General features: G+C 42.4%; 1 protein-coding gene across 1 annotated transcript; it reads left to right on the top strand.

Moving 5' to 3' along the window:
- Positions 1–513: 513 nt before the first annotated feature.
- Positions 514–10,372, top strand: FAM162B (family with sequence similarity 162 member B). The gene is made up of 3 exons (XM_089921670.1): positions 514–527; positions 4,912–5,604; positions 9,018–10,372. The coding sequence occupies exons 1-3, from the start codon at positions 514–516 to the stop codon at positions 9,145–9,147; spliced, it is 837 nt and encodes a 278-aa protein (XP_089777796.1). The 3' UTR covers positions 9,148–10,372.
- The last annotated feature ends 2,254 nt before the right edge of the window (positions 10,373–12,626 follow it).

Raw genomic sequence — 12,626 nt, 5'->3', positions numbered from 1 at the left:
ATAACAAGTATATATTCAAGGAGACAGCTGTTTTTGATATTTTTAATGCTTTATTTTTGGACAGCCTAGCAGGGATAACTCTTGGATGTTTTGTAGTACTAAGCTTTTGAGAAAAGGTGTTTAATCTACACTTTCTGGTTGAATGAAAGAATGAAGGAATAATGAACAAATAATAGCTGATTTTTAACCTCTATAACATTCTCTCTCCTAGGCTATACAGTTTTAATCTTAAAAAATTTCCCTAGATTTTGGGTTTTTTACCCAACCCAGACCTCTTGTTGGAGAGCTCTGATAATTTAAATGATTTGTGGTATTAGTGCCCTGCCAATTATCCTTAACAAATTCTGTTGTTAATCTTCATTATCACAATCATAAATAGTAAATAATAGTTAAGTGTCCATTTGTAGATAGTGGTGAAAGGAGAAATATGAAAAAAAAACACCTAAGACTCTGTCGTCTTAATTAGCTATGCCTAGATATTATTAGACTTCACATTGGAAATTAGAAATCGGTATGAGTAGCCCCAAGTAAAAAGGTTCAGAAGAGAAAAAAGAAAATTATTTTGATAAGTTGATTTTTTAAATTCCTGAATAGGGAAAACATTAAAATAGGCCAGTTCTCTGTCTCCAAGAAAACATGATCATATAAACCAAGAGAGAGACAAGCAGCTGAAGGAAGCTGAAGAACTGTATGAAGGCATGTAGGACAAGAGGTAATTGTCTTAAGGGAATATAAGGTGGCATCATTCACATCATGATTATGAAATAACAACCCTTCTTCAATTGTAACTATATAAGTAAGGTATTATATTGTACACTTATAATGGGTAGGATTAATTTTGCAAGACCACTTCCCTATACGTGTATGAGGAGGGTGGCGTGGGACACGGAGCTGGAGAAGCACTGGCAAGTCATCATAAAAGGCTATTGCAGGATACAGATTTGAAGCACATAAAGTCATAATTGTGCCTCAAGTGTGAAAAGTCTGTAGCAAATTCAGTGTTGGGGATACCATAAAATCCTCACTTTGTCATACAAGATTATTACTAGGGGGCTTCCCTGGTGGCGCAGTGGTTGAGTGTCTGCCTGTCGATGCAGGGGACGCGGGTTCGTGCCCCTGTCCGGGAGGATCCCACATGCCGCGGAGCGGCTGGGCCCGTGAGCCATGGCCGCTGAGCCTGCGCGTCCGGAGCCTGTGCTCCGCAACGGGAGAGGCCACAGCAGTGAGGGGCCCGCGTACCGCAAAAAAAAAAAAAAAAGATTCTTACTAGGAATTTTGGAGTTTGAAATTGATCACGGGAGCCAGAGGATGCTCCACCAAAAACGATTAGCAATTACACACAATCTGACATATATGAGTCTTAATAGGCATTCAAGTAGGCTACAAAAATAACCTTTCAGCCAACGAATGTGAGAGACATGACCATTGCAGATGCCTCTTCACTGTCCTGGGGGCAGTTTGCATAAATAGTACTTCGTAAATATGCATATATTTCAGATTTGCTATTTCTAGAACGAATACAAGCTATGTATTATTGAAAGTATGAAAGGTTTTGATCAGTGCAGGAGCAGTTAATCCAACCTGGTTTCTTCTGAATGTATTTTTTCAGACTAATGTTTAGAACAATGGGACAATAAGCAACTCAACCAGTCAGAACTCAGCCATGCCCTGATGAGCACTGGTCACACACACAGTGCCTCCCCAGCTATACAAGCCAGAACTAAACTGTGATGTTAATTGATAGTTGTTGTGCATCACTATTAACACAGAGCAATTCAATGTAACCTACCTACCTGTGCTTAGTGACATCTTAAACGTCTAGGGATATGACAAGGGCATAGATTTGAATCAGACTATGCAAAATATCAAAGCAGAAGACTTTGAAAGAGTCCTCCCTGCCTCATTATAATATTTTTTCAGGTCGTTTTTGTAGTCTGTGGATAGGGATGTAGGGTGCAGGGTTAGAAAAAGAAATAGGAAAGAGATTGGCGCCATGAAAGTTTTATATGATAACATCCATGTTTTAGAAAACTATCTCTGGAAGCTAGGCAGAGAAAGGACTGGAGAAAGAACTGACCAGAGATGAGGAAAATACTTTGGAGGTCATTACAATAGATGGTTGAGAGAGAATAAAATACTGAACTACAGCAATGAAAATGGGATTTAAAAGGAATAACATGAAGAGCTGTATACAGATCTTTTTTTTTGGTTTTGAGATCTCATTTGGAGCTTTTGCTGGTGTCCTCAGCACATGCTTAGTACCTAGCAGGTAATCAGGCGCTTGCCTGGACCACCCACTTGATAAGGTTGCCGGAACCACTGGAGGCCACTGTAAGCTGGGTCTGCAGGGAAACTGTCACTTTAGTAACTTTCCCTACAGAGAGACTAGTAGGGGATGGGAAAGCAAGTTAGTTAAGGTCCCTCCCAGCTCCTCCTTTGGAAGCAAGGCATTTCCTGATGAGGGAATATAGTGCCAGCCAGACTGGGAGCTTCCTGGGGACTGCAGCAATCTTTGCATTTCCTGCCTTAGCCCAGTGCAGAGCACACACTAGCTTTCAACAATAAAAAGTAATAATAATTTTTAAGTTACCACACTTTCCACTTAATCTATGAAATCACTTTATTTAAAAATTATCCCTAGCTATAGCAGTATACCTTAAGAAGTAAGTAAATTAACTGTAGGAAATGGGAACATAAACCATACTAATCAAAACAAGCCTTGAAGGAACAAAACTGAAAATAGTATATGCAAATTAGATGAACCATTGGACTGAGAAATAACATAGTACAGAACGTGTAAACTGAAACCACTGTGGATTAATAATAAACTCTGTGAGGAGCAAAGATTTTTGTATGCTTACCTGCTATGCTGTAACCTCAGAGCCCAGAACAGTACCCAGCACATAGGAGACATTTAATGAACATTTGTTCAATGAACAAACGAACTGTCCTGGTTTAAAAGAAAGAAAGAAAGGAATATAATTAGTTTTTCTTCTATTAGAAGTTGATTCGAGTTTTTGGTGTTTTTTTTGGTTGTTGTTCCAATTCTAGAGCTAAAGAAAAACATCTCTCATGCAACTGTGTTTTTTTTTTTTAATGTAGAACACTGCCGAATAGTGATATTTTAATTGCATCAGGAACAGAGAACAGAATGCAAACTGTTCTTTTTCTCATGACATAAGCCACGGTTCTCTTGCCCTGTGGTTCTGCAATGCTAGAGAAGCTTGAGAGAGAAAATCATGTGGATACCTGACGTTTGGTTCTCTCCAGGGAAATAAACTTATTTAGTTAGTTTAATATTCCTTGGTTATTATATATATAATATTATAATATATTATAATATTACAGTAATATATAATATTACTGATTGGCTGTTTCACACAGATGTTTTTCTCTAGCTCTATGGGTATTTTCAGTAATGTGAAGAAAAATAAAATATTAAAGGAGAAAACAACACATTTGAATAATGGGAGAATTTTCAAGTAGCATATTCCTGCAACCATCAAATATTATCTATGGCAACGTACTTTTTCAGGTAGGAATTCATTCTGTTCATCATGCAGCATGTCCTCAAGTATTCAATCTTTTCTTAAACTAGCCCAGATAGAGTCTATTTCATTATTGAAGATTTTCATTCATTTTTTCATCTATTTAACAGATTAAAATTAAGTATCTACCAAGTGCCAATGTTTCAGCTACACCCTTAGGGAGCTCATTGCCTCCTACAGTTCCCTACAAGAGATTTCATGAATTAAAATGCCCTTGTGTTTGGGGACTAGTTAAAGAATGTGAAGGGAAAGAAACATCTTTGAAGTGTTATGAACGTACCAGGCACATTTAGAGGGGCATCTCTAACCATCCTTTTTAAATAGCGTCCACCCCATGCCTGCTTACTTTTTTTCATCCTGCTTTTTTTTTCTTCATCTACTAAGCCCCACTTGACATTGTTCACTGCTCTATACCCAGCTCTGAGAAGTCGCTGGCATAGAGTAGGGTTTTTTTTGTAGTTGTTGCATGAACGAACTTGAAAGGAAGCAACTCTTATTTTACAAATGAGACCAAGACAAATGACTTAAATGATTTGCTTATAATTGTGCAATCCTTAAATCACAAATTAGGGGATTAAACCTTAGTGTGAAGGCAAAGCTCATGGTTCCTTCCACAATTGTGTCTCTAAATGCATATTTCTTTACTGAGATATGAATCTGTCCTCTTTTGTTAAAACGCCATTATGTGAAAGACGCAGAGTTACAGAGATCTTGCCTTCAAGAGCCTGGACAGTCTAGTTAGGAAGGAAAGAAATATGTGGGGATCCAACTAAAAGTAGGGCAGTGTCTGTGTTGGGAAGGGACCTCCGAGACAGTAAGGAGGAGGGTGCGCTAGCCTGGGGCTGGGTCCTGGAGAGCACTTTAACGTGGCTGGGGTCTGTAGTCCCTGGAATGTGAGGAAGTAGACTAGGTAGATTACTTCGGAGTAGCCAGCTTTCCTACAAGCCCTTTCTCTGAGTCCCTGTTCCCGTTTAGATACCAGAGAAAAGTGGATTCTCCCCTCTTTTTGAGAGGGAAGATAGAAAAAAAGCTCATTTTGAAGGGAGTTTGAAGAGTTTGTGGTCTAAGAAATAAAGAGGTGGAGAAAACCAGTGGTAGGAACTGAGGTCGTTTTACCTGGAAAAGAGAAAAGGACGGGAGTGGAGAGTGGGGTGAAGAGCTAGCTTCAAAAAACCTCTTCATGGGAAAATCAGAAGTTCGTTGAAAGTCCTGACACTTACTTGGTAAACATCTGAAGCGACCTGAACTTGAAGGCCTGACTGTTGCCCTTCTCTGGAGGAGAGGGTTTAGATTTATTCTCCTGGGCACCAAACAGTGGAACCTAAAAAGCTCTGACGGAGACTCGTTTCTACTCCACACCAAGAAACGCCTTTAACACGAGCGGCACGGAGCTGCCTCAGGAGGAAAGTAGTCCCGCCGTCAGGTCGCTCCCGGGCCCCGCCTGGCGACCGTCTCAGTCCCCGTCCCGGGTCGCCGGCTGGGGGCGCAGTCCGGGAACCCAGGGGGCGCACGACAGACTCCGGCTGCGCATCCGGGGCTCCCCTGGGAGCTGCGCGGGGCGGGGCAGGCGTCCCGGGAGCTCGGTCCCTGGCTCCGGCTGGGTTTCGGCCGGGAGACCAGGGCGCAGCTTGCTTGCCAACGTCGGGCGCCTCCTGCACCTCCGCCTGGGACGCATCCCCCGCTGCGCCCCGGGAGCGCCCCCAGAAGCCGCGCGGCTGCCCGTCACGTCTCTCCGGCCCCCCGGTCACCCCCAGTACTCCAGCGGCGGGGCCCCCGGCGGCTCGGAGCCCCCAGGCTCCTGTGAGCAGGGACTGGGAACGGCCTGGGAGGGAGGGGTCCGCGGAGAGGCGGGCGAGGAGCCGGGGCTGGGGGACGGAGGCGTGAGCGTGCACTGGTCTCTGTGCCATCTCTCGGTGCCTCCGTACATCCCTGTCGCTGTCGCAGCAGGGAAGGCCCATAGGGTCCCCGCCGAGCACAAGCCGTCGCAATTAGTCAGGGAAATCCTGCTGTGGACCGGGCGTTTCACAACGATGGAGGAGATCCCGCCTCGGATTCCGTAAGTGTGCGGCCCGGGTTGCGTGCGCCCGGCAGGGTCGGCGCCGGGCCTGGGGGTCTCGGGATCCATCCACTTCCCGACCTCTGCGCACCTTGGAGCGGAGGCGGCCGCGGAGCCACACAGGTCTTCACAGTAACACCTACCACCTTAAGGAATTTACCCACGCCCCCCGAGTGCGGTTAAATGCCAGGCTCCGTGATTGGGCTGTGGGAGCTAAGCTAAGCTTACAGAGAGATTCTTGAAGTCGGGTGAAAATCCAGAAGTTCAGTGGGCACTTCCACCGTCGCTTAGATACCCGCCCCCAGCGAGCTCCGGGCCATGAGACAGTGGAGTATACTTAGGCCAAACGGAAGGCACTGGCCTTGAGTGCACCCGGGTGGCTGAGAGGGAGAGGGGCTCTGGCCTGGGAGGGGAGGGGTGGGGAGGGCGACTCCCTGAAGCACCCAAGGAAACATCATGGCTCGAGGGGTGGCTAGAGAGTCTCTGGGAAGAAGCCACATCCATGTGACCTCCTCTTCTGGGATGGGAGATGTCAGGTGTACGCGGTCCTGCAGCCCTCTTGAGTACGGGTTTACTCGGACTGGGACCCACGGCGCATCAGCGTCGCTGGCCTCTTCATCATCCCAAACCCAGGACAGAGATTCACTTGATAAAACTTAAGCTGACAGCTTCAACTCCAGGGTAAATGTAATATGTTTTTTTTTAAAAAAAGTAAATGTAACCTGTAAAAACCATCTTTCTACAGCTTCAGTTTATGCAAAGCCCAAAAATCTTCCGGGAACTTTACAAGGCAGTGGTTACAAGGGGAAGGAAGGAAACTAAGGATAACATCAATCTACTACTTTTTGAACTGATCTCAAAAAAACCCGGGAGACTAGAACTATAAAATCAAATAAAGATTTCAGATGTTCAAATATTATATTTATATGATGTAATCAATGCCTATTAGAATGGATAATGGAAACTGGGCCTACATCTTGTTCTGTGCATATTGCCTACACTTTTATTGATTGTTAATTTATTAGCCACCAAAAGCATCTCAAATAAATGGAAAACAAAATATGGCGGGAAATGTTCATTCAATAATGAATTCTCAAACATTTTTATTCCTTTCTTGTATCAAATTATTTAATGAGGAATGGACATGGAATTTGAAATAACATGGAATTTGAATCTGTTTTCAGCATTTATTCAACCACGAAGATGTTTTTTAATATTATAAAGCAAATTTTGTTTTCCTTGAGATCTATAGCCTCTAAACTAAAGACTTAGTCCAAAGAAGAAATTAGCCCCAGAAAAGCTTAAAAAGACCATCCTCAGTGTTTTTGGATTTTGAATTCTAGTGCTACACAACAGAGTAATCAAAAATGTAAAGAACCTGCATTATTGTAAATTAATACTTGTCAAGAGAACCTAGATCCATTTTAGCATGGCTGTATATGTGAAGAGACCCATTTTACAGAAATAATTTAATTTCCCCAGGATCACAGTCAAAAGAAATATTATAGGGCTTCCCTGGTAGCACAGTGGTTAAGAATCCACCTGCCAATGCAGGGGACACGGGTTGGAGCCCTGGTCTGAGAAGGTCCCACGTGCCACAGAGCAACTGGGCCCATGCGCCACAACTACTGAGCCTGCGCTCTAGAGCCCGTGAGCCACAACTACTGAGCCTGCGTGCCACAACTACTGAATCCCGCTTGCCTGGAGCCCATGCTCCGCAACGAGAGAAGCCACCGCAATGAGAAGCCCACGCATCACAGCAAAGAGTTGCCCTGGATTACCACAACTAGAGAAAGCATGCACACAGCAATGAAGACCCAACGCAGCCAAAATAAAATAAAATAAAAAGAAATATTATAAACAGAAGAATTTAACTTTGAGCAAGGTGCCTAGAAAAAGTACTGTAGTTTTGGGTTGAAAACATGGAAGTATTTGAATATTTTATTATTTTCTATAATTTTTTAAAAGCATTGCTATTTAGGAGAGCTATGCCTCCTAAGCTAAATGTTAGATTTACAATATAAACAGCTTTCGTTTTTATGCTTTTAATGGACATATAATTAAGTGACCTATAATTTTTGGACCATACACTAATGATATTTAATAATGACTGTACTTTTTCTTTTCTTTTCAGTGTTAAACTGATTTACACTAATGATATTTAATAATGCCTGTACTTTTTCTTTTCTTTTCAGTGTTAAACTAATTTGGTATAGCTGTTCAAAGCCAGATGGGTGGGTAAAAAAGATCAGATCTTTCAGGTTCCATCTGGAACAAAAGTCAACAACAAGTATAATCTAATAATGTGCTAAAATTCATCTGTTGACAACTACCTTAAAACTTACATTAATCTGCCTAAAATCTGAGGAAAGCAGGCTAGATATTGGTTTTCTGTGTTCTTTCAACTAGTGGAAAGTTAAAGAAAAAAATTTTCATTTTTAAGAAGAATTGCAAATTGTCTTCCTGGAATTCTTTTTTTATGTGACTACATTCTATTTAAACTTGACAAAGATAAAAAATACTGCTGAATACATTCTCAAAAGTCATTCTTTAATTGTATGTATTTATAAACTGCCACTTCATATTACTGCAAATTTTTAAAATTTATTTTATCATAAAGGCCTACAGGCATGATTACTTTTGTAACACTACTTTGCTAAAATCTGGATAAATTGCATATAACTTTATTAATAAATAAGACTATGCAGTATTCAAGTAAGCATATAAAATGTCAGAATAATAATAAGAAAATGAAGGTGTGTTTGTCTTTTCTTCAACAAATCACTGTGATTTTGATCACTTCTTTTGAAAACTTCGTGCAGAAGCCACGAAAGAAACACCCATTCCCTAACAGACATTCTCACAAAATATATAATGTATAATAGCAGTATAATAAGAGTCATCTTCACAAAATGTATAATAGTCTCTTTAATGGAGTCAGGATGGGAGGGGGCAAGAAGAGATTTGGAGGCTAGTGAAAAACCAAAATGATGAAAGTAAGTTTTCAGAAACAACCTGTTCAAAACTGAAAACAAAGCCCACTTAATAACACAGGGGCCAAATGAACATGAGTCATAGACATACATAGGCATTAATTCTTACTTTTATCCCAGTCAGTGAAACAAAAATGATGGCGAGTCAGGTCATAATCTCCAGTAGTTATATTTTGAACAGTTAGAAACCAAATATACTGCATTGTCATTTCATAGTGGCTAACATTATTTAGGACCTGAATAAATACCTGTTAACTTGAAATCGGTAAGATAATGGGCTAGCATTTGGAAATCTTTCACATCTGCCATTTGCATTCGGGGACATTTTTGGAATATTTACATAAAAAATCATTGTTTATTATGCCAGTCAGAAAATCATATTGCTTTAATATAATTAACAGAATACACATCTTGGTTTAGGCCAGAAATGATAGATGCTGCAAGTAACAAAGCGCGACTGAAAGCTTGTTACATAATGATTGGACTCACAATCGTCGCCTGCTTTGCAGTGGTAGCGTCAGCCAAAAGGGTGAGTACCTCTTTAAAGTAAAGATAGACTTGTGAATTTTAAGAAGGATTATGACCTTTGTTCTCCTTTGGGGGATTATTGCTGTTTTCTCAATGTAAGAACAATTTCATCTCAGACACCTTGAGCCACCTGCATATATTTATCATACTGGAAACAGCATTGTTCATGGAAATTTGAGTCAACAAATTAACTATATGGACGGGAGGGACAGAAGTTTGTTTCCATTTATAAGATAAGCAAAAACAAAAATAACAGTTTATAACATGGTTAAAATCTGCACAGGAAGAACTTTGTTGTATGAAAGTTATCCAGACTACATCATTCCTTAAATCATGAACTCAGTTAGCTATTGCATAGAATCATGAAATAGTTAGAAGTGCAAAAGTTGGAAATGATGACCAAGGTGGGCTAGTTTGCCTGTATCCTGTGTTTAAGCCCTTTCCTTGTCATCTCCAATATGTAGTTTCTAGAGGGGAATTAAGAGCTAATTACTGTCTAATTTTGATTCTAGCTTCCCCAGATTCTTTCATCTGCTGATCACTTTTTACCATGAAGAGCAGCCCCACAAATATTGGGAGATATCTGATACATCTCTGTGAGTCATCCTTTCTCTACTCTTAATTTCTCCATCCGTAACAGCTTTCCTCTATTTTGAGCTCTCCTCTGGACACACTCCAGTTTATCAGTGTCCCTCTTCATTGTGATACCTGCAACTGAGTCCCTTAGAGTGCGATTATAACCTCTTTGTTTTTGAACACTGCATTTTAGTAACACAGCCAGAGTTGGAAATAGATTTTGGCAGCCACATCACACAGAATAGTTTGCCTGGATCCATCTTCACTCTCTAGGCACATTTAGCCAATGACCATTCTGCCTAGACCTATGGTCCTGCTCTTCTTTACTTCTCAGGTTTTCAAGGGTATTTGAGCCCAATATTTCACACAGGGACTGGGTCTTCTGAGCTTACTGATGTTATATACATGTCTACTCATTTCTGTTGGCTCAGCAAAGAGCTTATGCTTTGAAATTATCCTCATCAAATGGAAAATTTCTTAAATGTTTGCTGGGCTGAACACTTAAACATAGAAATAAAGAAATTCAGTCATCTCTTGTTTTTAACCTATCCTAGATAAAATGACTGTCTACCCAGTTGGTGATTCTCTAGCTCCTAAATGATAGATTGGATTTTGATACTACCTGGACCCTCCGTGTTTCATACCATCTCCCCTTGGTTCCTTATGCTTCAGCCACACTAGTTCTTTTTTGTTTTTTAAGGTGTCAGACCCTTATTCTCTCTAGGCTTTCCTTCCTTCTCTTGGCCTTACTGTAGCTGACTCATTCTCCTTCTCAGTGAGAGCTTCCATGACCACCCCATCTGAAATGGCCTTGCTCAGGCACTCACTATTTTATTATCTTTCCAACTGCTCTTGAGTAAGTCGTTATATACCAGCAATCCTGTTGACTCCACTTAAGACTATATGCACAATTGGACCACTCCTCACCATCTCTCTTGATATCACCCTGGTCTGAAATAACCACCATCTGTTGCCTAGTTTATTGCAGTATCTTTTAAATGGTCTTACTCTGTCTCTCTTGCCTCTCTCCAATTCACCTTTCATTTTGAATAATTAATGCATGTACCCTAAATAAGATGGTGTCATATAGAGATGGAGAAATGGTTAGCAATTTGAGATGTATTGGGGGGTCAAAAGGATAGAATTTTGTGGTAAATTCAATGTGGGAAGAGGAGAGAAAAAGGAAGAATGACATCAAAAAGCCTGGGTTTTTGCTTTGAGCACCTAGATGGATGGTGCTGCCATTTGTTGAGATGTCTAAGGCTGGGGAAAGAACTGATAGGCATGACAGGCAAAATATGTCAAGTCCTCTATTTCGGATATACTGAATGTGAGATGCATATTAGACTTCCATCACTATCTATTTTTATTTTTTCTGCTAAGGACTTTGTATGTTCTTCAGTCTGAGGACCTATAGCTTTCCTCACTTCTGAAAAAGTCTAAGCTGTTATCACTTCAAATATGGCCTCTTTCCCCATTCTGACTATTCTTCCCACCTGTTAAAAATATATGTTGGGGGGGAGACCTTCAAGATGGTGGAGGAGTAAGACGTGGAGATCACCTTCCTCCCCACAAATACATCAAAAATACATCTACATGTGGAACGACTCCTACAGAACACCTACCGAACGCTGGCAGAAGACCTCAGACCTCCCGAAAGGCAAGAAACTCCCCACATACCTGCATAGGGCAAAAGGAAAAACAGAGACAAAAGAATAGGGATGAGACCTGCACTTCTGGGAGGGAGCTGTGAAGGAGGAAAAGTTTCCACACACTAGGAAGCCCCTTCACTGGTGGAGACGGAGGGTGGGTGGGTGGGGGAAGCTTTGGAGCCATGGAGGAGAGCGCAGCAACAGGGGTGCAGAGGGCAAAGCTGAGAGATTCCTGCACAGAGGATTGGTGCCGACCAGCACTCACCAGCCTGAGAGGCTTGTCTGCTCACCCCCCGGGGCAGGTGGGGGCCAGGAGCTGAGGCTCAGGCTTCGAAGGTCAGATCCCAGGGAGAGGACTGGGGTTGACTGCGTGAACACAGGCTGAAGGGGGCTAGTGCGCCACAGCTAGCCGGGAGGGAGTCTGGGAAAAACTCTGGAACTGCCTAAGAGGCAAGAGACCATTGTTTTGGGGTGTGCGAGGAGAGGGGATTCAGAGCACCGCCTAAACGAGCTCCAGAGACGGGCGTGAGCCGCGGCTATCAGCACAGACACCAGAGACGGGCATGAGATGCTAAGGCTGCTGCTGCAGCCACCAAGAAGCCTGTGTGCGAGCACAGGTCACTATCCTAACCTCCCTTCCCGGGAGCCTGTGCAGCCTGCCACTGCCAGGGTCCCGTGATCCACAGACAACTTCTCCAGGAGACCACACCGTGTGCCTCAGGCTGGTGCAACGTCACACCGGCCTCTGCCGCCACAGGCTCACCCCGCATTCTGTACCCCTTCCTCCCCCCGGCCTGAGCGAGCCAGAGCCCCCAAATCAGCTGCTCTTTTAACCCCGTCCTTTCTGAGTGAAGAACAGGCGCCCTCAGGTGACCTACACACAGAGGCGGAGCCAAATCCAAAGCTGAGCCCCTGGGAGCTGTGAGAACAAAGAAGAGAAAGGGAGATCTCTCCCAGCAGCCTCAGGAGCAGCAGATTAAATCTCCACAATCAACTTCATGTACCCTGCATCTGTGGAATACATGAATACACAACGAATCATCCCAAAGTTGAGGTGGTGGACTTTGGAAGCAACTGTAGACTTGGGGATTGCTTTCTGCATCTAATTTGTTTATGGTTTTATCTTAGTTTAGTATTTAGAGCTTATTATCATTGGTAGATTTGTTTATTGATTTGGTTGCTCTCTTCCTTTTTAATATATATATATTTTTTTCCATTTTCTCTTTTTGTGTGTATGTTATGCTTCTTTGTGTGATTTTGTCTGTATAGCTTT

Source organism: Delphinapterus leucas, chromosome 12, assembly GCF_059928025.1.
Source record: "Delphinapterus leucas isolate spDelLeu-1000000601 "Yukka" chromosome 12, BTC_Dleu_Yukka2, whole genome shotgun sequence".
NCBI lineage: Eukaryota > Metazoa > Chordata > Mammalia > Artiodactyla > Monodontidae > Delphinapterus > Delphinapterus leucas.
Note: the sequence above shows the minus strand (reverse complement) of the source record. Positions and strands in the feature narration are given on the sequence as shown.

Excerpts from the sequence above, each read along its gene's own strand:
- FAM162B (XM_089921670.1), top strand. Across the intron at positions 5,605-9,017 it reads GAGATCCCGCCTCGGATTCC|GCCAGAAATGATAGATGCTG; the intron begins GTAAGTGTGCGG and ends ATCTTGGTTTAG.